Raw genomic sequence first — 27,430 nt, forward strand, 5'->3', positions numbered from 1 at the left:
CTCCTCCTCGGAAAGCAGCAGGGAGACCAGCACTGGCAGGAGTTGCAGGGGGCCTTTTCCTCCCCCCTCTTTTCTCAACTGTTGATTGGCACCTGTTCACCTAGCTACCCAGCCTGAGGGAGGGGCAACCCAGGAAGGAGAGTGTGGGAACCGCAAAACAAATTGTCACCCCAGCCTCCTATTTTTCTTGGCAGGTACAACTTGTCGATGTTACTTTGTGGATGTAAAGTGTGGTACATATTTAAAGGTTTGTGTGTTTTCCAGTCTGTTTTCCAGTTTAGCCACTTGATGTCTAATCCTCTTACTCCTGCCTTTAGACAGGATCCCTTCAACTCCTCCTGGGAAGGGTCTCGAGGTCCTTTTCTCTGGACATCTTCTCCAGTCCTTCACAGACAAGAAGAGCTTGGAAGAGGAGCAGAGAAAATGCTTTAGGCAGAAATTGTAGAGTGGAAAATTAAAAGGCCTGAAAACTGTGGTTTTATTTTTCTGCTTGAAAGAGAAAAACACAATGGAAATTTCATTACAAATTTTATTTTTTTTAATTTACTTTATTTTTTTTATTTTGGTGCAAAGTACAGAAACAAAAAATAATAATCCCAAACTGAAATCCCAAAGAAAGTCAGAATTATATAGGATGAAGATTTCCCTTCCAAGCTGAGAACCGATCAAACATGGCATTTCACATCATTCTGGCATTCTCACAGAGAGGATCAGGCAACCAGGCTGATACTTGGTTCCAACAGTTTTGTCCTGACCTCTTTTCCTATTCATTCTCTTTCAGAAACACTTTTAGCTGCTGTCAAGAAGAAAAAGTGCCCACATTATTTTCTATAAGCTTTCACATTCAGTAGCTGTTGCCGAACAGCTGAATTCCTCTGAATTTTACATAGATCTCTTTAGCAAGATTTATTGAAAGAGGATGGGGCTGCAAGAATACTCATCATTCAATAACTTCCCATTTTGAAACATATAGATATGGTTTTCTTTGACTTCTGCATACTATCTAAATGGAAATTAAATGAACATCACGATAACAATTTTTCCACTGTCACAATGGTGTTATATGTCATGTTTTTACATTTGTTCTGGCTGTGAGATGCTCCTTTGTGTTCAGGTCTGGCCTCAGAAGGATAATGTAGCACTTGGGGATGAAGATGCAACCTAGCAGACCAGCACTGGAGGTCAGGATGTAGAAGACCTGCACAGCCACCATGTATTTCCCTTTGGTGCTCAGGTAGGTGGGCACAAAAGTCACCCAGACACTGCAGAAGACCAGCATGCTGAAGGTGATCAGCTTGGCTTCGTTGAAGGCCCCAGGCAGATTCCTGGCCAGGAAAGCCACCGTGAAGCAGAGGGCAGCCAGGAAGCCCATGTAGCTGAGGGTGACGTAGAACATGACAACAGCCCCTTCGTTGCATTGCAGGATGATCTCTCCATGCTGGGAGTGGAGGTCAGAGTCAGGGAAGGGGGGAGAAACTCCCAGCCAGATGCAGCAGATAACAACTTGGACAGTAGAAGAAGAAAAGATGATGGAGTTGGCCAAGCTCTTTCCGAACCATCTCTTTACTCGATTTTCTGGTTTTGTGGTCAGAAAGACCAGAACCACCGTGATGGTTTTGGCCAAGAGAGAAGAAATGGCAACTGAAAAGATGAGGCTGAAGACTGTCTGTCGGAGAAGGCAGGTGACTTTCCTTGGTTGACCAATGAAGAGAAAAGGAGACAAGAAGCAAAGCAGGAGGGAGACTAGGAGGATGTAGGAGAGGTCCCGGTTGTTGGCTTTGACAATGGAAGTTTCTCGGTATTGAATCAATATGATGAAAACAAGACCTGTGGTTAGGAAGAAAAGTAGGGCAAAAGAGACCAGGATGATGCCCAGAAATCCTTCATAAGACAGAAAGGTTATAACTTTGGGGATACATTGGACTCTTTGCTCATTAGGATATTTATCATCTGGACACTTGGTGCATTTTTCAGTATCTGAAAAATAAAAAGCAATATTTTGTTTTTTACATTACAAGAAATGCCTTTTTGGACAACACCTAATTCCAGGAACATTTTCCAAGAAGTATTTCTAAACAATTCCATTAAAAAGAGCTACGAAGGATATTTTTAAAAATATAGCTAGGTATATGCAGTTGAGGGGAGTCCTAAGATGCTATTTATTTCCTGTGTAATGTGTAAACTAAGCAGCACTTATCCAAACTAAAAAGTGTAAGAGGTAATTCCTCTGTTGTTAGTAAAGTTTGCTCAGTCTGCCACCCCCTCTTCCCATCTCTTCCCAGCCCTCATTCAAAGTGTTTTTGATTTATTTCCTTTTAGATAAGAAATTTTGCAGGATAAAAATAAAAAACCAGGTTTGCTTCAATCTGCCTTTTAATTTGCACTTTCATGAAAATGTATTTATTTATTTGATTTTTATGCCGCCCTTCTCCTTAGACTCAGGGCGGTTTACAACATGTTAGCAGTAGCACTTTTTAAACAGAGCCAGCCTATTACCCCCACAATGCGGGTCCTCATTTTACCCACCTCGGAAGGATGGAAGGCTGAGTCAACCTGAGTCAAAATGTTCTGAATGGATCCAGTTCCACAAAAAATCCCATTTTCCTCAGTGTCACCCACCTTCCTGAGTGGAGAAGGTCCCTTCTGGACAAGGAATGCAGTCATAACAGCAAACTGGCTCTCCTTCTCGACCCCTCTTGACAAATCCAGGATGACAACTTTCCACACATTTGGACTCAGGCAGAGACTGGGCAGAAAAACAAGGAATACCAAAGGAAAGATATTAGGCCTCTCCATCCCTAGAAAATGGAGTAAAAATGGATGGAGACAAGTAGCCTCTGTTCTTCACTGAGGTAAATATGAAATCTTTGGCTCCTTCTAAAAAGATGCAGGAGGTATAACAACTGTCAGATTCTTCATTTCATTCCTCCCTTTTGGAATTCAACATTACAATAAAGTACTTTTCTATTTAATAAAGTCTGAAGGGATGGAATTGTCCAGTCAGTGAAGCAGTGGAAGTGATGTGCCAGTGCCTGGAGGCTGTTAGAGTCTGGATGGGTGTCAACAGGCTCGGACTCAACCCCGACAAGACGGAGTGGCTGTGGGTTTTGCCTCCCAAGGACAATTCCATCTGTCTGTCCATTACCCTGGGGGAGGAACTATTGACCCCCTCAGAGAGGGTCCGCAACTTGGGCATCCTCGATCCACAGCTGAAATTAGAACATCACCTTCAATTGTAGTGAGGAGGGCATTTGCCCAGTTTCACGTGGTGCACCAGTTGCAGCCCTATTTGGACCGGGAGTCACTGCTTACAATCACTCATGCCCTCATCATCTCGAGGCTCGACTACTGTAATGCTCTCTATGCGGGGCTACCTTTGAAAAGTGTTCGGAAACTTCAGATCGTGCAGAATGCGGCTGCAAGAACAATTATGGGCTTTCCTTGATCTGCCCATGATACACTCTGCACCATGCATTGGCTGCTGATCAGTTTCTGGTCACAATTCAAAGTGTTGGTTATGACTAGTGTTGGGCATACCCAACAAAGTTCGGGTTCAGCGGGTTCAACCTAACTTGACAATGGAGTTGGGTAAGTTCGCCAAACCCGAACCCGATTTGCATGGTGCCAAGTATTTCAGCTTTTCCCAAGGTGACAGTTATACCGTTGACAGGATTTGAACCCAGAAGACACACACAAATTTCCATAAAAATAAACATTTCAGCTTTTCCAAAGGTGAACTGCCTGGGAATGAACATCCACTCAGGCTCTCAGAAACCATCTGTGCCAAAAAATAATTTTATGGATGGACAGCTGCAGTTATACCATTGACAGGATTCGAACACAAACTATACACAAATTTTTACATGAAAATAAACCTGGATATATACATACATACATACATGAATTTTACAGCTGTTGGGGGGCAGGTTAGGAGATGTAGGTAGAAGTGGAGGAGATGGTGGTGGTGATGGTAGCAAACACTCTAGCCACTCATTCAGGTGGTGGCACAGCCAAGTCCCGTGGGATCCACGCCTGGTTCATTTTAAGGAATGTAAGTATGTCCACATTGTCTGTGGATAGGTGGATCCTTTTGTTAGTGATGACCCCTCCTGTGGTACTGAATACATGCTCGGACAGGATACTTGCCGCAGGGCAGGCCAGCACCTCCAGGGCATAGAGGGCAAGCTCTGGCCACGTGTCCAACTTACCTACCCCAAAATTGAAGGGGTACTAAATACCATGACATGCGTGGACAGGTGGTCGTCCACCATGCATATCACATTCTGCCTTCTGGTATTATGGGCCATAACATCCGATGGTGGGTGGAGTGGGGGATGATGGAATAGGTTTTCCCACATTGTGGCCATGTTCACCCTCCCCTGTGAGGTGCTGCCAGTGCCCCTGCTGCTGTGTTGGTGACTGCATCCTCCTCCTATTCCTCGTGCCACCACTGAGCCCTCCAATTCCTGTGGGAACTCTGCCACTAGTGCATCCACCAGCGTGCGCTTGTACTCTCTCATTTTGTGCTCCCACTCGAGAGCTGGGATCAAGGAGGTGATGTTGTCCTTATAACGGGGATCCAGCAGGGTGGCCACCCAGTAACTGGCAGAGGTGATGATGCGGGCTACGTTGGGGTCATTGCGCAGGCACTGGAGCATGTAGTGGCTCATGTGAGCCAGGCTGCACTGAGTCAAGGAGAGGTTGTCAGTAACAGGCCTGTTTCTCCCTCCAGCCATGCTCCATTGATGCCTGTGAGCTGCACTGGGGCCGTCCTGCTGAAAGTCCTCCTCCTCCTTCTCCCCCAAAACTCTATGCTGGCTGGACAATGGAGTACCTGGCTGCTGTCGGCCCAGCCATCCACCCTGCGAGCCACAGATGTGCCTCCCTGATGCCTGGGAAAATGGGCCTTCCTCCTCCTCCTCTTCTGCTTCCTCCTGTGCCACATCCTCTGTCATGGCCTGAAGGGTTTTTTCCAGTAGGTAAAGGATGGGGATGGTAGCACTGACAATGGCATTATGAGCGCTGACCATATCAGTGGCATACTGGAAGCACATATGTATGACTGTCCCCCCCCTCCGTTTTAATTCCTGGAATGCTTATATCTATCACTGCTATGTGAACTTTTCCCACCAATTTTTTTTTTCAAACAAAATTAGGCATGTATCCAAACTATGCAAGTTGGATTCCCCTTTCAGTGGCAGCCAAAGATGCAGGGAAAGTGGCACCCCAAAAAGCCTCCCACTTGTTCTGTCTTGGATGGGCATGCAGAACAAAATGGCACACTTGAGAACTGCAACTTGGGTACAGAAGAACTGTCCCCTGCCCACACAAGTCTTTAGCTTTCTTTGCCTTGGCTGGATGGCTAGGTGGCTATGCACAGAGGAAAAATTGACACACTTGAGAACTGCAACTTGGGCACAGAAGAACTGCCCCCTGCCTACAAAAGTCTAGCTTTCTTTGCATTGGCTGGATGGTCAGATGTTTGTGCCCACAGGAAAAAAATGGCACACGAGAACTGCAACTTGGGCACAGAAGAACTGCCCCCAGCCCACACAAGTCTTGTTCTTTCTTTACCTTGGATGCCTAGCTGATCTGACCTTTTGAAGACAATTGCACAGTTGAGAAATCTCACTTTCAGTGGCAGCAGCCACCAGATGCAGCCTAAGTGATCTTCGAAATCTCCCCAATCTATCTCTCCCTGTCAGCAACAGCAACAACACTGTCCCTAACTAACTAATAGCTCTTTTAATGGCGATGGACTGCATGATCCTGCCTTTTATACAGGCAGGTCAGGTGTCCCTCCGGAGCAATCTCAGCCATGCGTCCGGCTGGCCAATCACTGGTCAGCAGGACACATGGCCAATCACAGCTGGTCCTTGCGTTTCCTGCTTACAACAAGGCTGTTGATTGGGGCATCATGGAGTTCATTTGAACGCCGAACCTGAACACGGACTTTTTAAAAATTTCGTCTTTGTGTTCGGCATACCGAACACTGCAAAGTTCAGTACAAACCCGAAATAGGCAAGTTCGGTTCGCCCAACACTAGTTATGACCTATAAAGTCCTATATGGCATCGGACCAGAATACCTTCAAGACCGCCTTCTGCTGCATGAATCCCAGCGACCGACTAGGTCCCACAGAGTCGGCCTTCTCCGGGTTCCATCGACAAAACAATGTTGTTTGGTGGGACCCAGGGGAACAGCCTTCTCTGTGGCGGCCCCGGCCCTCTGGAATCAGCTCCTCCCAGAGATTAGGACTGCCCCCACCCTTCTTGCCTTCCGTAAACTCCTGAAAACCCACCTATGTTGCCAGGCATGGGGAAATTGACTCCCCCGTGTCCCGCTTTATGTATAGTCTGTTGAGCTGTGTGATTGTTTTTTAATAAGGGTTTCTTAATGTGTTCTGTTTTTTAATATTGGATTTGTAGATTGTACTGTTGTTGGAAGCCGCTCCAAGTCCTCGAAGAGGGGCGGCATACAAATCAAATCAATCAATCAATCAATAAGAAATATTTAAGTATGATGATACAGTATATTCATATTAAAACTGAGAATAAAGTTTCCTGTAAAAGGTTTAGGAAACTTTTATTTCATTCATTTTTTAAATGTAGAATAAAATAATGATGAGGAAAGAAGCCTCTGACTAGTAAGATCTTGAAAGATTTCCATAAAACATGACAAAGCTACTGTCTATTAAAGAATTACAATTAGATGACACCAACTGGCATGGAAGGCCAACCACCCAGGAGACTCTAGGCTTTCCCCACTTGAAATGGGACCTCAGGCTTTGGAAAACAGAGAAAAGACTGCAAAATGCCTCCCACCTTATTGAGCAACTTTAGCCGTGAAAGAGCATCTTGATTGATAGAAAGTCTCTGTCTTTCAAAATATGCCAAAGTCTCTTCCTTGGCATCCTCCTTGGGGAGAAGACAGTGAATGAGCAGATCTACTTTTATCTCTCCATTTTGGTCCAAGTACAGTTTAAAGTTTGAAATATTCCAGAATTCATTCTTCTCTAGAAAGGGATGAAACTAGAATGGGAACATCCATGAATATGAAATACAGAAGTGATTTAGGAGAGACAAAGGGGGCTGATATCACAATGGGAAATTGGTCTCTGTCAGATAGCAAGGAAGATTTATCAGGAGATTTAGCAATGAGCCGAGGTGGCGCAGTGGGTAGAGTGCAGTATAGCAGGCCATTAAACCTGATTGCTAGATCTGTAGGTCAGTGGTTCAAATTTCATCACCGGCTCCAGGTTGACTCAGCCTTCCATCCTTCCAAGGTGGGTAAAATGAGGACCCGGATTGTAGGGCAATATGCTGGCTCTCTTAAAAAGTGCTATTGCTAATAGGTTATAAGCTGCCCTGAGTCTAAAGAGAAGGGCGGCATTTAAAAATTGAACAAACAAACAAACAAATAAATAAATAAATATGATTCTTGGATTACAAGTCTAATAAATAATAATAATAATAATAATTAATCCATGCTATAGAATGATGGCAAGAAGACGAGAGGAAATCCAGAGTAACAGGTATTAATCCACAGTAGTAGCTCTTGGGTGTGTGATGTCACTTCCAGGATACATATAGAAGGGTGGCTAAGAAAGGGCAGGTGTGGTCTGACAATGTTGTGATGAAGAATGGCTGAGAACATGCGGTGTTCCTGAACAAATATGCTAAAATCCTGAGTTTTGCCTTTCCAAGATGTTCCGAAAACTACATCGGTGTGTTTGTAATGAAACTTGCAGTGAGCCTTTAATTTAAGCCTTGATTTATTAGCTTTGTAATCTAAGAATTTGCAGAGAATTGGAATGTTGGCACACTTCACAGAGCTTGAGTCCAAGCCAAGACTGTGTTAATTTCTTGCTCCTGGACTTTGCTTTGCAAAATATTCACATATTATGCTTGTGTGAAACAATAAAGAGAGTTTTATTTCAAAGAAGTGGATTTTTGAGCGTTGGAAAATTACCGGAGATCAAGCATAGAACACACACCATGTGAAAACAGGTGTGCAGAGAATTTGGGAGGTTTGCAGAGTGCTCCTGGAGGCTGGGGGAGGGCAAAATTTTTTTTTTCTTACTTACCTCTTTGAAATCTTGGTATATCTTATATACAGGTGCGTTTTATAGTCTGAAAAATACATTAGATTATGGGGACTCTGGTGATAGAACCACAAGACTTTATGTAAAGCAAGTAACTAAAGGTAAAAGGAAGAAGAAACCGCTATGGTTTAGCAATGATGTAAGGGCTATAGTCAATGAAAAAAAGGCTGCCTATAGGAGGTATAAAGAATCTGGAAGTATAGCTGATAGAGAGGTGTATAAAATGAGACAGAAGGAGGCGAAACAGATAATATATGCTGCTAAAGCCTCAAAAGAGGAAGAAATAGCAAAATCTGTAAAGAAGGGGGATAAAACCTTCTTCAGATATATTAGTGATAGGAAGAAGAAAAACTGCAGCATCACAAAGCTTAGTACCAGGAATAATACATACATTGATGGGAATAAGGAGATCGCTGACCATTTCAATAGCTACTTCTGTTCAGTTTTCTCAAAAGACACCTTACAAAATAATAATAATACTATAGAGGGATATAGCATTGCTTCCAGCTGTACGGATTCAGCTCCAGTGATCTTAGAAGCCGATGTCTTAGAAGAACTTGAAAGATTAAAGATAAATAAGGCAATGGGTCCAGATGGCATCCACCCCAGAGTTCTTAAAGAACTCAGATCTGTCATTGCTACCCCCCTGACTGATTTGTTTAACAAATCCCTGTTAACAGGAGATGTTCCTGAGGATTGGAGAATGGCCAGTGTTGTGCCTATCCACAAGAAGGGCAGTAGAGAAGAAGCTGGTAACTACAGGCCAGTTAGCTTGACATCAGTTGTAGTTAAAATGATGGAGACTCTACTCAAAAAGAGGATAAATCAGCATCTAAAAAACAATAACTTATTGGACCCAAATCAGCATGGCTTTACTGAAGGCAAATCGTGTCAGACTAATCTCATTGAGTTCTTTGACTATGTCACAAAGGTGTTGGATCAAGGTGGTGCCGTGGATATTGCCTATCTGGACTTCAGCAAAGCCTTTGATACGGTTCCACATAAAGAGCTGATAGATAAATTAGTGAAGATTGGACTTAATCCCTGGATAGTTCAGTGGATTTCAAGCTGGCTGAAGCATAGACATCAGAGAGTTATTGTTAATGGCGAGTATTCTGAGCAGAGTCAGGTTACAAGCGGTGTGCCACAAGGGTCTGTTCTGGGTCCTATTCTTTTTAATATGTTTGTGAGTGACATAGGGGAAGGTTTGGTAGGAAAGGTTTGCCTATTTGCCGATGACTCTAAAGTGTGCAATAGGGTTGATATTCCTGGAGGGGTCTGTAATATGGAAAATGATTTAGCGTTACTAGATAAATGGTCAAAGCAATGGAAACTGCAGTTTAATGTTTCCAAATGTAAAATAATGCACTTGGGGAAAAGGAATCCTAAATCTGAGTATTGCATTGGCAGTTCTGTGTTAGCAAAAACTTCAGAAGAGAAGGATTTAGGGGTAGTGATTTCTGACAGTCTCAAAATGGGTGAACAGTGTGGTCGGGCGGTAGGAAAGGCAAGTAGGATGCTTGGCTGCATAGCTAGGGGTATAACAAGCAGGAAGAGGGAGATTGTGATCCCCTTATATAGAGCGCTGGTGAGACCACATTTGGAGTACTGTGTTCAGTTCTGGAGACCTCACCTACAAAAAGATATTGACAAAATTGAACGGGTCCAAAGACGGGCTACAAGAATGGTGGAAGGTCTTAAGTATAAAACGTATCAGGAAAGACTGAATGAACTCAATCTGTATAGTCTGGAAGACAGAAGGAAAAGGGGGGACATGATCGAAACATTTAAATATGTTAAAGGGTTAAATAGGGTTCAGGAGGGAAGTGTTTTTAACAGGAAAGTGAACACAAGAACAAGGGGACACAATCTGAAGTTAGTTGGGGGAAAGATCAAAGGCAACATGAGAAAATATTATTTTACTGAAAGAGTAGTAGATCCTTGGAACAAACTTCCAGCAGACGTGGTTGGGAAATCCACAGTAACTGAATTTAAACATGCCTGGGATAAACATATATCCATCCTAAGATAAAATACAGGAAATAGTAAAAGGGCAGACTAGATGGACCAAGAGGTCTTTTTCTGCCGTCAGTCTTCTATGTTTCTATGTTTCTATGATTTAAATAAAGGACTCACAAACAATTGTGTGATGTGATTAAAAACCTGAGGAGTGGATGATATAATAACTAAGTGGACAAAAATTGTCTTCAAATGATTTTTAATGTTTCTTAATTTTTCCTATGAAATGAAAGTTATGAATAACAATTTGCCCTGGTTATCAATTTTTCTATGTTGTCATTCCTAGAGTAACTAATATGATCTTAGAATAAGCTAATTTGATGTGATTTTAAAATACAAGCATCTCAATTTACAAGCCTTTTTTGATAATTCATTTTAAAAACTTGATATAATAATATGGTTTTAAATCAACTTAAAGATGATAATTAGAAGCAAGCAACAATTGTTGAATCATAATGGATGGATGGATGGATGGATGGATGAAATGGACTGGCACTTAATTTGCTGCTGGCATCCCTGAAGAAAGAGTCTGCTTTTAAGGCAGGCTGCTTGGAGAATAATGGATCCTGAAGACTCAAAGCGGAGATACATTATGACTGATGAAATGAATTCTTTCAAGAAGATTGAGGGAGATTGGGGAATGGACTTGTCATATTTAACTGGAAATAAGAGTTGTCATGTTTCAATTTACAGGAGGTCCTATGACTTTGGGGAGTGGATGCAGTTGTTGGAAAAGATCCTAATTAAAATTTTAAGGGCATGTATTATTATTATTAAGAATAGAACAAAGAAATTTATTCATTGGATGGATCAGATTCTGGATGGATGAGAGATAATGATTGTGGCCTCTGGTAGATAAGAAGCTCCTGTAAATTCTCTGTTAATTAGATACAATAGCAGATAACAGACAGTTCTGAAGCTTTTGAAATTTAACTTTATTGTTGGATTGCCTGTTAATTACATTTTTTATATATAATAGATAGAAGAAAAATCAAGTGCTTGCAAATATATGTTTATTTGCATGATTCTTTTAAAATTATTATTTATCGTTATCGATTTTATTATGTATTTGTGACTGTATTTTAATATTATTGTATTTATCGCATTTGTTAGCCGCTCTGAATCCGCTTTGGAATGAGCGGCATATATATATATATATATATATATATATATATATATATATATATATATATATATATATGTAGATTGTTCTGAGTTCGGGTTTTGCCCTGTGTAATATTTTGCATGTCTATGCGATGTTTCGGTGAAATCACATTCACCATTATCAGGCTGAAGTTTCAAGCTTCGTGCTGTTGTAAAAATGGAATGTTTGCAACTGTCATTTCTTCCTAGTATATAGTGTGGGGGTGGAGATTTGGTTTGAATGTAGCAAATAGATTGGGTGATTATGTTTTAGTGATCTGATTGGTTGGTGGAATCATCATTATTAGGAGGATTGACATGGTGATTTTTATGAGGTGTTTTTTTGTTTAAGGCTGGTTTCCAAATCTCTGGTAGGCGGGACGTGTCATCTCTTTTATTTATGCAAAGGGGTTTTTTCTCAATCTCTATTGCTTCTAAAGTAATTCTTCTATATAAATTTTCTGTTTTGTGAAGTAATTTAGTTTTTTCAAAGTCAATTTCGTGCCCTGTTTTTTTAATGTGCTGGACAAGGGAGGAAGTCTTTTCTTCTTTTTTAATTGCATTTTTATGTTCTGCAAGGCGTGCACTTACTCTTCGATTGGTTTGTCCAATGTATGTGGCTGCACATGTTTTGCAAGGAATTTCATAGATTCCTTGGTATTCCAATTGGATTTTATCTTTTGGGCTCCTTAGGATATTAGATATTTTTTGGTTAGTGCAAAATGAAGTTTTGATGTTATGTTTGTGCAGAATTTTACTAATTTTGTCTGTGGTGCCCTTGATGTAAGGGAGGATGGTGGTCCCATTGTCCTGTTCTTGATCTTGTTTTTTGGGGAGTGTCTCTTTTTTGATTAGGTTTGTGATTGTTTTCCCTTCGAATCCATTAGAAATTAATACATCTTTGAGTTTGTTCAACTCAGTTTTTAAGTGCTCATGGTCAGCTAGGCGTTTGGTTCTGGTGATGAGAGTTTTGGCCACTGAGGTGATTTGTGCGGGGTGGTGGTGTGAGTGTGCATTTAGATAACGGTTGGTATGGGTTTTCTTTTGGTAGATAGTGTGTCATAGGCTGCCATTGGGTTTTTTATATACCAGTACATCTAGAAAGGGAAGTTGATCATTGATTTCTGTTTCCATAGTAAATTGTATTTTGGGGTGTAGGTTATTGAGATGTGTGAGGAAATTGTCTAGTTTTTCCTTACCATGTGGCCAGATTACAAAGGTATCATCAACATATCTCAGCCAAAGTTTAGGTTTGTATTTGGATTGCTCTAATGCATTATTTTCGAAATATTCCATGTAGAGGTTGGCGATGACAGGTGAGAGGGGTGATCCCATGGGGGCTCCCTCTATCTGTTTATATCTTTGTTCATTATAGATGAAGTATGTATTAGTCAGGCAGTGGTTGGTAAGGTCTAGGATATATTTGGGGGGCTTGTGTTTGTCCTGGATAGCTGTCAAGGCTTCTTTAATAGGTATTTGTGTGAAAAGGGACATGACATCAAAACTCACAAGTAGGTCATCGGGTTGTAGGTTTTGTTTTTTAATTATTTGTATAAAGTGGAATGAATTTTGAACATATGAGGTAATAGTTTCTGTATATGGTTGAAAATATATATATTTTCGTAGGTTTTCACGGGTATATGTATGTAGATTGTTCTGAGTTCGGGTTTTGCCCCATGTAATATTTTGAGTGTCTATGCGACGTTTCGGTGAAATCACATTCACCATCATCAGGCTGAAGTTATAAGCTTTGTGCTGCTGTAAATATAGAATGTTTGCAACTGCCATTTGTTCCTTATATATAGTGGTGGGGATGGAGATTTGGTTTGAATGTAGCAAATAGATTGGGTGGCTATGTTTTAATGATTTGATTGGTTGGTGGAATCACATTTAGTTGAAGGATTGACATGGTGATGATTATGATATGTTTTTTTGTTTAAGGTTGGTTTCCAAATCTCTGGTAGGCGGGACGTGTCATTTCGTTTGTTCATGCTGAGGGGGTGTTTTTCTATCTCTATGGCCTCCATGATTATTCTTTTGTATACGTTTTCTGTTTTGGAAAGTAATTTAGTTTTTTCAAAGTCAATTTCATGCCCTGTTTTTTTAATGTGCTGGACAAGGGAGGAAGTCTTTTCTTCTTTTTTGACTGCATTCTTATGTTCTGCAATGCGTGCGTTTATTCTTCGATTAGTTTGTCCAATGTATGTGGCTGCACATGTTTTGCAAGGGATTTCATAGATTCCTTGGTTTTTGAGTTGGATTTTATCTTTTGGGTTTCTTAGGATGTTTGCTATTTTTTGGTTAGTGACAAATGAAGTTTTGATATTATGTTTGTGTAGAATTTTACTAATTTTGTCTGTGGTACCTTTGATGTAAGGGAGGAGGGTGGTGCCATTATCCTGTTCTTGGTCTTGATTTTTGGGGGATGTCTTTTTTTTGATTAGCGAATAGACAAGTAGTAATATGTATAAAGAAAAGGATAGAAGAAAAGATATAAAATAGAGGAGAAGATATATGAAACGAAGAAAAGATAAAGGAGAGAGAATTGGACAGGGGACAGAAGGCACACTAGTGCACGTATGCTCGCCCCTTACTGACCTCTTAGGAATCTGGAGAGGTCAATCGTGGATAGTCTAATGGAAAAATGTTGAAGGTTAGGGGTTAACACTACTGAGTCAGGTAATCAGTTACACGCTTCGACAACTTGATTGCTGAAGTCATATTTTTTACAGTCAAGTTTGGAGCGGTTAATATTAAGTTTGAATCTGTTGCGTGCTCTTGTGTTGTTGTTTTCTCTGGGTTTTTCCCCCTGTGTTTGTCTGTTTGTGTGTGTGTGACAGGTAGAACATTGCAGCATATGATCTTGTGGGCAATACTTAGATCATGTTTTAGGTGACGTAGTTCTAAGCTTTCTAGACCCAGGATAATGAATCTAGTTTCGTAGGGTATTCTGTTTCGAGTGGAAGAATGAAGGGCTCTTCTGGTGAAGTATCTTTGGACATTTTTGAGGGTGTTGATGTCCAAGAGGTGGTATGGGTTCTAGACAGATGAACTGTATTCAAGGATGGGTCTGGCAAAAGTTTTGTAGGCTCTGGTGAGTAGTGTGAGATTGCCGGAGCAGAAGCTGTGTAGGATCAGGTTAACAACTCTAGAAGCCTTTTTGGCGATATTGTTGCAGTGGGCTTTGGCACTTAGGTCATTTGATATTAGTATTCCAAGGTCTTTTACTGAGTGGGAGTTGGCTGTGAGATTTTGTTTATTCAGTTTATATAAGAGGTTCGGATTCTTTTTGCCGATGTGGAGGGTAGAGCATTTGCTGGTTGATATTTGAAGTTGCCAGGTGTTAGACCAATCTGAGACAAAGTCGAGGTCTTTTTGGAGAGTAGATGTGTTGTCCATGGTGTTGAAAAGTTTTACATCATCGGTGAAAAGAACACAGTTGCTTGTGATATGATCGCAGAGGTCGTTGATGTAGAGAATGAATGGAGTAGGTCCTAGTACGCTGCCTTGGGGAACACCACTTTTAACAGGGAAGGGGGTGGAAATGGTGCTTCCAATTTTGACAACTTATTGCCTGTTTGACAGGAATGCAGTAATACAGCTGTGGAGGAATCCTGAGATGCCATAGGATTTGAGTTTTAGGAGTAGTTTGTCGTGGACCACTGAATCGAAGGCTTTGCAAAAGTCAATATAAATTGCATCAATGGATTTTCCTTGATCTAGGTGGGTAGTCCATATGTTTTTGCAGTGAAGTAGTTGTAGGTTGCAGAATAATTTCTTTCTGAATCCAAATTGTTTGTTAGAGAGTAGGTTATTAGATTCTAAGTAAAGGGTGATTGATTGATTTATAATTGATTCCATGACTTTACATGAGACACAGCATAGCAAAATTGGTCTGTAGTTGTCAACGAGAGAAGGGTCTCCTTTTTTGAAGATGGGGATGACTACTGCTTTTGACCATAGCTTGGGGGGTGTGATGGTCCTGAAGGAATTTTGAAAGATAATGCTTAGTGGTTCGGCTATAGCAGAAGAAAGCTTTTTTTAGGAAGTATGCACAAAGACCATCTGGTCCAACTGATAGAGAAGGTTTGAGGTCTCGGATTACTTTTTCAACGCAGTCTACAGTGAAGTCTACTTGGGTTAGATTGTTGAGAGAGTTTGAGGTGTGATTTGTGAAGATGGGGGATGAGCCATTACTGTTAACCAAGACAGAGCCAAAGAAAGAGTTGAAGAGGTTAGCTTTGGATGGATCATCATGGTATTCTTTTTTGTTGGGTCCAATGAGAGGTGGAATAGGTGTGTTCTGTCTGGATCACTCCGAAAGCTATGACCAACCCAAAAAGATAAGCCAGACACACCGGTTGAATCCAAACACAGTTTTATAATGGTAAAGAGAAAAGAAGCCAACAGAAAATGTTCTTACAGGTCAGGAAAACACTGGAACTCCAAAAAGATACACAAAAGCAATTGTTCATACAGAAAAACAGGATCCTGAATGCTAGACGAGGCTGTTGAGCTAACAGACACAAACCTCCCACCGGTCTTCAAGACTGCTGGGCCACGAGCCAGGAACAAAAACGCTGAGAGAAAATGCAGATAACACCAACTCCTCTTTGATAACACTCCACGCTGCCGAAATGGTTCTCATGCCTTATAAACCCTTCCCAGCTAATGAGGACCACACCCAGCCCCATGGTGCTCCTCATTCAGCACTGATAATATCTACGCAGTTGAGTTCTCCTTTGAGCTATGCGTCTCTGCCGCATACTAATGATAGCTTGTGCTTCGTCATCCAGGGACTCCAGGGAATACAGAGAATCAAAGCTACTTGCTTGAGATAGCCCTTCCCCAGGGCTCCCAGGCCTTGCTTCATCTTCACTTTCTTGACTGCTGTCTTCACTGTCTGGCTGCAAAGAACTCTCCCCTCCACTCTCAGACACACACACACCCAGGCATGGAGCCAGCAGAGACGCAGCTGATCTTTGATCTGGCTCAGGCTGAACCACAACAAGATGTAGAGTCTTTGAGTTTGTTGTTGACAAAGTTGTAGAAGGCTCAGTTAGATTTGGTGCGAAGGAGATTTTCCACTTGTTTGCTGTGATAGTTGAGACATTCTGCTTTTATTTGCTGGCATGTGCTTTTATAGCGGCTTTTGAAGTTAGTTACTTGGCCTTTTTTATTTTTATGCCAGAGAGATCTTTTTTTGGTTTGAAGTTTCCTTATTGAGACAGGTAAGTTATTTTTTGTTTTACTTCTGGTTGAATTTAGTGGTACATATAGTCTGATAAGTCTTTTAACTTGGAGTAAGAATGTGTTGTAGAAATCATCAATAGTGTTGCAATTAGAAAATAAAGTTTGCCAGTCAAGAATTGAGAGATTGGCATCTATGGGTTCATGGTTGGCTTTCCTAAAATTGTACTTAGGTGACATGTTATACAGGTGAAGGTTATCCTGGTGTAGATTGAGATTGAAGTTAATCATGCATTGATTAGTTTACATTTGAGATTGAGTTTGAGTTCTGGATTGAAGTTGGGCTGAGTTGAGTTGAATTTAGATTGGAATGGATTGAGGATGGATTGAACTGAAGAAGTAAGGGGCGCGCTTTCCTATTCTTGGTTACTTTGGAGAAAAATGATGTAAATAAAGTTTGTTTAAAATAGTGAAGAGCATTTCCAGTTTGATTACACTCGGCACAGAACATTAGTGAACATCCAAAATATACTATTTAATCCTATATGTATATGTGCCATATGTGTACATACATATTACACACAGGCACTCAAAAAACCCTTAATATAAAAAGCAATCATATAAACCACACATGAAACAGAAACGGACCAGGGGAATCAATTTCCCCATGCCTGAGGTGGGTTTTAAGGTGTTTGTGAAAGGCAAGGATACATGTAGTAATATATATCAAGGATAGGATAGAAGAGAAGATATGAAAATAAAATACGTCAATGAAGAAAAGAGGAAAAGATATATGAATGGAAGAAAAGATATATGAATGGAAGAAAAGAATATAAAATATATAGGAGAGAGAATTGGACAGGGGACAGAAGGCACACTAGTGCACTTATGCATGCCCCTTACTGACTTCTTAGGAATCTGGAGAGGTCAACCATGGATAGTCTAAGGGGGAAATGTTGGGGGTTTTGTTTGTTGGCATATGCTTTTGTAGCGGCTTATTGGCAAGAGTGGGATTCACCACATTTTACTCATGACCACCTAGACATGCTCATCCACTCACATGACCACCTAGCTGATCCAGCCATCCAACAGTCTGAGGGACTGTGAATTGGCCCCCTGTTTAAATGCTTGAGGACCCCTGTTCTAGTATACAACTGGGGGACAATATACGTGTATGTGGTTTTGTTTGTTTTTAATGCACAATTTTTTAAAAAAAAATTCATCTAATTTTGTTTTGTCTTTGTAATAGTTCCATTTTTTGAAGCTTGTTTTTTACCTTTCTTAATAAAATAAAATTTAATGAGTGGAATATCAAGTTTGCAGAAAAAATATTTATGATTTCCATACAGAGAATGGTGCACGAATAAAAAGCAGCAGAAAAATGTGGGTTTTTTTAGCAACTAGGACCTGAGTAACAATAGAGTCTCAGATAAGAATATTAATGGTAGACTGAAAGAAAGATGAGAGGTACCAAACTTGATATGCATGTTTCTTAAAATGAACTCAAAATTGTAGTTAACTAGAAACAGAATTTGAGTCAGCAGGGAGATGTTCTTGCAAAGAGGGCAAATGCAGCCATAAGAATCTCAGGAAGTGGACGTTCTGGCTTGGTGAGACCTCAACTCAAGGACCAGGTCCCCTTGCAGGCACCAAGCTTAGAGGAGAATTTGCAAAAAAACTACATTGACTTCAGGGAAGGACAAATAAAGTATATTTTGGAGTATTAGATGCTCCAGACTATCAGACACACTTAGCTTTTGGGGAGAGGAAAACAAGAAAAAAAATATGCCTCTGCCTCCCAGAAATATGCCTCCTTGCAACCCATTTCAGCTTCAGCACAGCCTGAAGAGCACAAGTAGATAATTGTCAATTTGATCGGCCACATCAGTTGTTTGAGGCTGCAAGGATTGCCATAGTCTATTGTTGTCTGTGCATGCTCCATTTTCCAGGCAGTGGGTATCTGAATGGATGGAAAATGGGGCATATAGAGGAGGCAATGGCAATCTCTAAGCCTGAAACAGCTGGTGGTCAGCTGCTTCTGTTAAGTCAGGCCATGCTGAAGCTGAAACTGAAAAGGGTGTTTACTGTTTGCTGCAAGAAGGCAAATTGCTGGGAAGCAGAGGCCAAACGATGGGGGTTGGTGGGTGGGTGGGGCTACATTCGATGTATAATATGGACCCAAATTTTCATCCTCTTCTCGAGGGGGGGGGGGGGGGCTGTATTATATACTTTGAAAAATACAATAAGCCAAGAAGAGATGAAAGGAGCTGCTCTTAGCTTTGAGGAAAGACAAGAAGGAGAAGAGCTGAAGATAAGGAGGAGTCTGGGAGCCCCTTTTCCAACTGACACAGTATCTTCATTGAGAAGGGGAGGATGCAGTCCTCTTCCAATAACTGACACATGTTACAAGTGAGCCTAGGATCTGCTCACTATTTTTCCAGAGTGTCAAACATGGAAAAAATGAATTCAGTTAAGAGAGGAGATTTTAGTTGAATGAGAGAGAAAATTATCATAAAAGAATGAGCTGTTTAAAGCTGAGCCAGTAAAACAGAGGTTCAGTCTCCTTTTCATGTATTATCTGAATGCAAAGACAGAGCAGCCATCAGTCAGAGAAGCTTTAACTGGGATTTCTATAGAGAAGAGGGGTTGGGCTAGATGGTCCCAGCTTCTCCTTCTAATCTATAAAGATATAATTCCACAATGCTAATCACAAACCTATACATGCAGGGTTCTATTTTTTTAAAAAATACAGCATTTTCAAATTAGCAGTATTTAATATTGAAATGCCATGTTATCTAGTCTTTGGGACCATTATTCCCTGAGTAATTAAATTGGCCACATCTGTTGAGATAGTTCCCCTCCTTCTCCTCTAGTTTCCTTCTCCAAAGGATCTGAGATTAATGGATCCATATCGGGGACCCCTACCTGCCATGTCTGAAGCCTTGGAGACCCCAACATATTTTCTCCCTCCTTTCTTCTCCTCCTCTTCAATCTGGGGGAATATGCAGCATTCAAGGCATGGGCCAGAGTCTTTATGATATTGTAACAGTGATAGAAATTTTTCATCCATATCCTGTCCCTTTTCTCCTGGGTTTCCAGTGGGGCTTTCTGGGTGCATCTTCTGCGGCCTCTGACAGAAAAGATGTTCTTTGAAACAGAACAGTGAAAATAAAGATCTTGAAACTTCTTTTCCACAAAGAAATGGGGTTCAAAGGCATCGTCTAGTGGTCTTTTTTTGAGCAGAATACGAAAGTTCAAAATACTGTGGACATATTTGAGAACCCCGTTCTTTGTTATTGTATATTCTAGAAAATTTGTGAGGATCCAGACTTTCCCTTCAATGAGTCCTGGCAAGTGCAGAAGTGTTTCATGGAAAAGAAGAATTCTGTCCCAAAGGGAATCATATTCTATGAAGTGAACAAAGACATTGACTTGTCTCCACTTAGAGAGGGCATCCCTGAGGGTGGCTGTGTGTTCAGTTTTTGAGAAATGTTGTGATATAACAACACAAATTCCATTCCTGACAAGCACAGGATGGAAAGTCCTCATGAAATTCTCTCCCTTCTCTGTGTCTGAAGCAAAGAGGCCAATCAAGGTCCACCTGAAATGGAGGAGCAGTTGGACAATGGCTGGGTAGTGGATCCCTTCTTTGTGGAGCATCAGGTGGAAAAAGGGGAAATTGCTTTTATCACTCAGGGCCTCTGAAGCAGATAGATAACTGATCTGAAAAAGCAATGAAGAATGCTGTGTTATATTTGGGGTCAAATCAATTCCAAAATGTTAGATTTTAATAAATCCAATCTATTCTCACGAATGTATTATAACAATTTGCAAATGTATTATAACAATTTGCATATTAAAGATAGAATATTACCAAGATTGTATAATAAAAATGAAAAATAATAAACAAATTAAAAAACTATAAATAATAATAATAATAATAATAATAATAATAATAATAATAATAATAATAATTTATTAGATTTGTATGCCGCCCCTCTCCGAAGACTCGGGGCGGCTCACAACAACGATAAAAACAATATTATATCGGCACAAATCTAATATTAAAAAACCCCTAAAAACCCTATCATAATTAAAAACCAAACAACACATACATACCAAACATAAATTATAATAAGCCTGGGGGAAAGGTGTCTCAAATCCCCCATGCCTGGCGGTATAGGTGGGTCTTAAGTAGTTTACGGAAGATAAGGAGGGTGGGAGCAGTTCTAATCTCCGGGGGGAGTTGATTCCAGAGGGCCGGGGCCGCCACAGAGAAGGCTCTTCCCCTGGGGCCCGCCAGACGACATTGTTTAGTCGACGGGACCCGGAGAAGGCCAACTCTGTGGGACCTTATCGGCCGCTGGGATTTGTGCAGTAGCAGGCGGTTCTGGAGGTACTCTGGTCCAATGCCATGTAGGGCTTTAAAGGTCATGACCAACACTTTGAATTGTGACCAGAAACTGATCGGCAGCCAATGCAGGCCACGGAGTGTTGTAGATACGTGGGCGAATCTGGGAAGCCCCACGATGGCTCTCGCGGCTGCGTTCTGCACGATCTGGAGTTTCTGAACACTTTTCAAAGGTAGCCCCATGTAGAGAGCGTTGCAGTAATCGAACCTCGAAGTGATAAGGGCATGAGTGACTGTGAGCAATGACTCCCTGTCCAAATAGCACCGCAACTGGCGCGCCACACGAACCTGGGCAAACGCCCTCCTCGCCACAGCCGAAAGATGATGTTCCAATGTCAGCTGTGGGTCGAGGAGGATGCCCAAGTTGTGCACCCTCTCTGAGGGGGTCAATAGTTCCCCCCCCCAGAGTAATGGACGGACAGATGGAATTGTCCTTGGGAGGCAATACCCACAGCCACTCCATCTTGTCTGGGTTGAGTTTGAGTTTGTTGACACCCATCCAGTCCCCAACCGCCTCCAGGCACCGGGACATCACTTCCACTGCTTCATTGACTGGACATGGGGTGGAGATGTACAAATGGGTATCATCCGCATATTGATGATACCTCACCCCATGCCCTTGGATGATCTCACCCAGCAGTTTCATGTAGATATTAAATAACAGGGGGGAGAGGACCGACCCCTGAGGCACCCCACAAGGGAGAAACCTAGAGGTTGACCTCTGACCCCCCCACTAACACCGACTGTGACCGACCGGAGAGGTAGGAGAGAACCACTGGAGAACAGTGCCTCCCACTCCCAGCCCCTCCAGTCGGCGCAGAAGGATACCATGGTCGATGGTATCGAAAGCCGCTGAAAGGTCAAGAAGCACCAGGACAGAGGACAAGCCCCTGTCCCGGGCCCGCCAGAGATCATCCATCAATGCGACCAAAGCAGTTTCCATGCTGTAACCGGGCCTGAAACCCGACTGTTGAGGCCCTAGATAATCGGCTTCTTCCGAGGACCGCTGGAGTTGGAGCACCACCACCTTCTGAACAACCTTCCCCATAAAGGGAAGGTTGGAGACTGGACGGTAGTTATTAAGCACGGCTGGGTCCAGGGAAGGCTTCTTGAGGAGGGGGCACACAAGTGCCTCCTTATAAGGAGCCGGGAAGGACCCCCTCCCCAAGGAGGCGGTGACAATCTCCTGGACCCAGTTCCGTGTCACCTCTCGACTGGCCGAAACCAACCAAGAGGGACACGGATCCAGTAAACAGGTGGCAGAACTCACAGCTCCAATGGCCTTGTCCACTTCATGAGGTGTCACCAAGTCAAACTCCTCCCAGACAGATGGACAAAGACGTTTAGCCCCAGTCGCCTCGACTGACTCTTTGTCAGCCGATACTGCTATGCAATTGGAGTCGAGTTCCGCTCGGATCTGAGCGACCTTATCAGCGAAAAACGAGTTAAATTCCTCGGCACTGCCCTGCAAGGGTTCCCCAACTCTCCCCTGATTTAGAAGGGAGCAGGTCACCCTAAACAGAGCAGCCAGGCAGGATTCCGCTGATGCAATCAAGGCGGCATGGTAGGCGCATCTTGCTGCCTTGAGCGCCACTTTGTAAGTCTTAATAAAAGCTCTTACAAGTGTTCGATCGTATTTGGACTTACTCTTCCTCCATCGCTTCTCTAGACGTCTCTTCTGGCGTTTCAACTCCCGGAGCTCCTCGTTGAACCATGGGGCTCTACGGGGTCTAGTGCCACAGAGAGGTCGCAGTGGCGCAATTCGGTCAAGAGCCTCCGCTGCAGCCTTGTTCCAGGCCTCAGCAAGAGACTCTGCCGAGCTGTGGACGAGCGAATCTGGTAAAACCCCAAGCGCCTTCTGAAAGCCCTCAGGGTCCATCAGGCGTCTGGGGTGGAACCTCCTAATCGGTTCCGCCTCCCTGCCGGGGAGGATTGGAGCCAGGAAGTTAAGCCGCAGTAGAAAATGGAGGAGCCACCTTTAAGGCAAACTCAAGGTTTTTTTTTTAAAAAAACTGCTTTCCTACCTGCAAAGGCCAGAGCTCTCAGGACTACAGTTGGCTGGCGCCTTTGCTTGAGCCAGGGAGAGGAGGCACCAGCCCCACCCCTCCCACAGCTCTGATGGCATGCAAGAGGGGAAAAAGCCGGTGAGGTGGGGGGAGAGGGTGGCGAGAAGACAGAAGCAGGAATCCAACACACACACACACCCGACCTCACTGGCTTCCCATCACCTTTTCCCCCTCTCGCGCGACGTCAGAGCTGTGGGAGGGGTGGGGCTGGTGCCTCCTCTCCCTGGCTCAAGCAAAGGAGCCAGCCAAGTGCTCCAACTGCTTTGAGAGGGGGAAAAAAGCAATGGGAAGCTGGTGAGGTGTGTGTGTGTGTTGGATTCCTGCTTCTGTCTTCTTGCCACCACCACCCCGACCTCACCGACTTTTTCCCCCTCTCTCATGCTGTCAGAGCTATGGGAGGGGTGAGGCTGGTGCCTCCTCTCCCTGGCTCAAGCAAAGGTGCCAGCCAACCATAGTCCCGAGAGCGCCAGTCTTTGCAGGTAGGAAAGCAATTTTTTTTTTAAAAAATTAAATTTAAAAACCTTTGTCTTAAAGGCGCCTCCTCAGTGCTGACATCGTCCCTCCCATTTCTGAAAGTTGGACGTGGGGATCGGGCTGTGGAGGTCGCACTTTTCTACCCTCCACGGCTCCAACTTCCAATTCGGAAAGAAGGGTGGCGACCTTTTTTTCCTAATTGGAAGTTGAAACCGCGGAGGGTAGAAAAGTGCAAGTTCTGCAGCCCGATCCCCACGTCCGACTCTCAGAAATGGGAGTCATGGCCCTTCTGTTTGGCCACTTCTGTTTGGCGTCCTCTGCTCTGAATGCATGGAGTAATGCAATCTGTTGCAAACTCCCAGAGCAAGGCAATCTGTTGCTATTGCTTGAGAGGGATTGGGCAGGAAAAGTTGCACGCCCATGCACGCGCAGTTCCCCTCAGTTCCCATGCTCAGCTCCTGAAGACCACGTTTCCTGCACTCAGGTGAGGGAGATTTGAGGCTTTTGTGCTGCGAATGTGTTTTATGTGTTTCTCCCCGCCTGACCACCTTTTAGAGTACCGTATAAATCCTATCGATCAGGCAGTTCCCATTACCGGTAGCCAGTCTGTTGCAAAAAGTGCAGGAATTCTGGGAGTTGAAGTCCACTAGCCTTAAAACTGTCAAGTTTAAAGACCCCTGGGTTGGGGTTAGAAGTGCAAGGGTCTTCAAACCTGGTAGGATTATGGCTTGTGGACTTCTACTTCAAATACCAGATTGCTTTTGTTTACCCTCTTTTAAATTTACAGAGCTAGTTTACTGGTTTTCTTTGAAAAAAATATTCTAAAACATTTAATCTAGTGATGTCTCAATTAATGTAATTTCATTTGTTTCCATTTTTATTAGTTACCAGTAGCCACTGCATTTTCTAACCTCCACTTATACTTGGGTCAATAGGTTTTCCCAAATGTTTTTGTGGCAAAAACTGGTGCCTCGGCTTATACTCGGGTCGGCTTATACTCAAGTATATATGGTATGTACTATTATGTCATACTTATTATACTGTGTTTTTCTTTTGTTTTCTGTTTTATTTGTTGTTGTGGTTTATTATCTATGTAATTTTTTTAAAAAAAATAAAAAAAGACTTACAAAGTGGCGCTCAAGGCGGCATGATGCGCGTATCATGCCGCCTTGATTGCATCAGCGGAATTTCGCCTGGCTATCCTGTTTAGGGTGACTTGCTCCTTCCTTAATCAGGAGGGAGTAGAGGAGCCCTTGCAGGGCAGTGCCAAGGATTTTAACTCATTTTTCGCTGATAAAGTCACTCAGATCCGGATGGACCTTGACTCCAACTGGATAACAGAGTCGACTGACAATGAGTCAGTCGAGGTGACTGGGGCCTGTCCTTGTCCACCTGTCTGGGAGGAGTTTGACCTGGTGACACCTGATGAAGTGGACAAGGCCATTGGAGCCGTGAATTCTACCACCTGCTTACTGGATCCGTGTCCCTCTTGGCTGGTTTCGGCCAGCAGAGAGGTGACACGGAGCTGGGTCCAGGAGATTATCAATGCTTCTTTGGGGAGGGCATCCTTCCCATACAAGGAGACACTTGTGCGCCCCCTCCTCAAGAAGCCTTCCCTGGACCCAGCCGTACTTAATAACTATCATCCAGTCTCCAAACTTCCCTTTATGGGAAGGTTGTCAAGAAGGTGATGGTGCTCCAGCGGTCATTGGAAGAATCCGATTATCTAGGCCCTCAACAGTCAGGGTTCAAGCCCAGCTACAGCATGGAAACTACTTTGGTTGCGCTGATGGATGATCTCTGGCGGGCCTGGGACCGGGGTTTATGCTCTGTCCTGGTGCTTCTTGACCTCTCAGCGGCTTTCAATACCATTGACCATGGTATCCTTCTGTGCTGGCCAGAAGGATTGGGAGTGGGAGGCACTGTTTGGTCGCAGTCGGTTTTAGTGGGGGATCAGAGGTCGACCTCTAGGTCTCTCCCTTGTGGGGTACCTCAGGGGTCAGTCCTCTCCCCCCTGCTATTCAATATCTACATGAAACCGCTGGGCGAGAGGTATCATCAGTACGCTGATGATACCCAGCTTTACATCTCCACCCTATGTCCACTCAGTGAAGCAGTGGAAGTGATGTGTTGGTGCCTGGAGGCTGTTAGGGTCTGGATGGGTGTCAACAGGCTCAAACTCAACCCTGACAAGACGGAGTGGCTGTGGGTTTTGCCTCCCAAGGACAATTCCATCTGTCCATCCATTACCCGGGGGGGAACTATTGACCCCCTCAGAGAGGGTCTGCAACTTGGGCATCCTCCTCGATACATAGCTGACGTTAGAACACTATCTTATGGCTATGGCGAGGGGAGCGTTTTCCCAGGTTCGCCTGGTGCACCAGCTGCGGCCCTATCTGGACCGGGAGTCACTGCTCACAGTCACTCAGGCTCTCATCACCTCAAGGCTCGACTACTTTAATGCTCTCTGCATGGGGCTACCTTTGAAAAGTGTTCGGAAACTCCAGATCAAGTATAACGCGGCTGCGAGAGCAATCATGGGCTTCCCTCGATCTGCCCATGTTACTCCAACACTCCGCAGTCTGCATTGGTTGCCGATCAGTTTCCGGTCACAATTCAAAGTGTTGGTTATGACCTATAAAGCCCTACATGGCATCGGACCAGAATATCTCCAGGACCGCCTTCTGCTGCACAAATCCCAGCGACTGATTAGGTCCCACAGGGTCGGCCTTCTCCAGGTTCTGTCAACAAAACAATGTCGCTTGGCGGGACCCAGGAGAAGAGCCTTCTCTGTGGTGGCCCGTCCCTTTGGAATCAGCTCCCCCCAGAGATTAGGACTGCCCCCACCCTCCTTGCCTTGTATGGATTGCTGGATTGCTGAATTGTGTGATTGTTTTTAATAAGGGTTTCTTAATATGTTCTGGTTTTTAATATTGGATTTGTAAATTGCATTGTTGTTGGAAGCCGCTCTTCACAGGGCCTCCTGCTCTCTTCCCTCCTCCTCAACCTATCTACTCACCCTCCCCGTTACTACTGGCAACCAAGCGTAGAGATGCAGCAGTGTAGAAATGCAGCAACATAAGCGAAGGTTGACAATATGATTATTAACTTATGCATTATTTCTTATAAAATCTATATAGCTTTTAACTTTCACCTAAAACCTTCTGGTTCTTCTGCAAGGAATGCATTTTTCTTAAGTTTAACTAAGAGGATCATGGCATAAATTTTAGCCACAATATCTGCTAGTCCATTTGGTCTATAATTGCTAGAGTCCTTTTTATTCCACATTTTAGATACATAAAACGCTACAATTGCCAACTTCAATCTATATAATAATATATAATAATAATAAAAACAGAGTTGGAAGGGACCTTGGAGGTCTTCTAGTCCAACTCCCTGCTTAGGCAGGAAACCCTACACTACTTCAGACATCTTCTTTAAAACTTTCAATGTTGGAGCATTCATAACTTCTGAAGGCAAGCTGTTCCACTGGTTAATTGTTCTGACTGTCAGGAAATTTCTCCTTAGTTCTAAGTTACTTCTCTCCTTGTTTAGTTTCCACCCATTGCTTCTTGTTCTGCCCTCAAGTGCTTTGGAGAATAGATTGCCTCCTTCTTTGTGGCAACCCCTGAGATATTGGAACACTGCTATCATGTCTCTCCTATCATGTTCTTCTTTTCTGGTTGGATAGGGTAGATCTTATTTATAAGTGAAAATGAAGATGCCAATAAGCCTCAACAATTTTTTGATCACTTAAATAGTTGGTAGAATGTCTTCTCCAGGGAATATAACGCTTGCATTTCAGGCTTTTTATGATTAATCTCAACATTGACATAATGGGGTAAAATATTGACATTTTTGCTAATATGGAGAAAAGCGGCTCTCGAATTCCATGGAGAAGACATAATTACATCTATTGTTTACCCACCACCATCCACCCCTCACTCTACCAGATGAAGAAAAACACACACAAACCTGTGGGACTTTGTAGGTGCCTACTAATGTTGACATCTGGATGGAGATT

General features: G+C 43.0%; 1 protein-coding gene across 1 annotated transcript; it reads right to left on the reverse strand.

The window, feature by feature from the left end:
- Positions 1 to 817: 817 nt before the first annotated feature.
- LOC139155197 (vomeronasal type-2 receptor 26-like) lies at positions 818 to 27,417 on the reverse strand. The gene is made up of 5 exons (XM_070730283.1): positions 27,382 to 27,417; positions 19,381 to 20,178; positions 6,824 to 7,030; positions 2,620 to 2,746; positions 818 to 1,977 (listed from the first exon to the last, which is right to left on the reverse strand). Exons 1-5 carry the CDS (start codon positions 27,415 to 27,417, stop codon positions 1,067 to 1,069), a joined length of 2,079 nt encoding a protein of 692 aa, XP_070586384.1. The 3' UTR covers positions 818 to 1,066.
- Between the last annotated feature and the right edge of the window lie 13 nt (positions 27,418 to 27,430).

The sequence above is a fragment of the Erythrolamprus reginae genome (genome assembly GCF_031021105.1).
Source record: "Erythrolamprus reginae isolate rEryReg1 chromosome 13 unlocalized genomic scaffold, rEryReg1.hap1 SUPER_13_unloc_6, whole genome shotgun sequence".
Taxonomy (NCBI): Eukaryota; Metazoa; Chordata; class Lepidosauria; order Squamata; family Dipsadidae; genus Erythrolamprus; species Erythrolamprus reginae.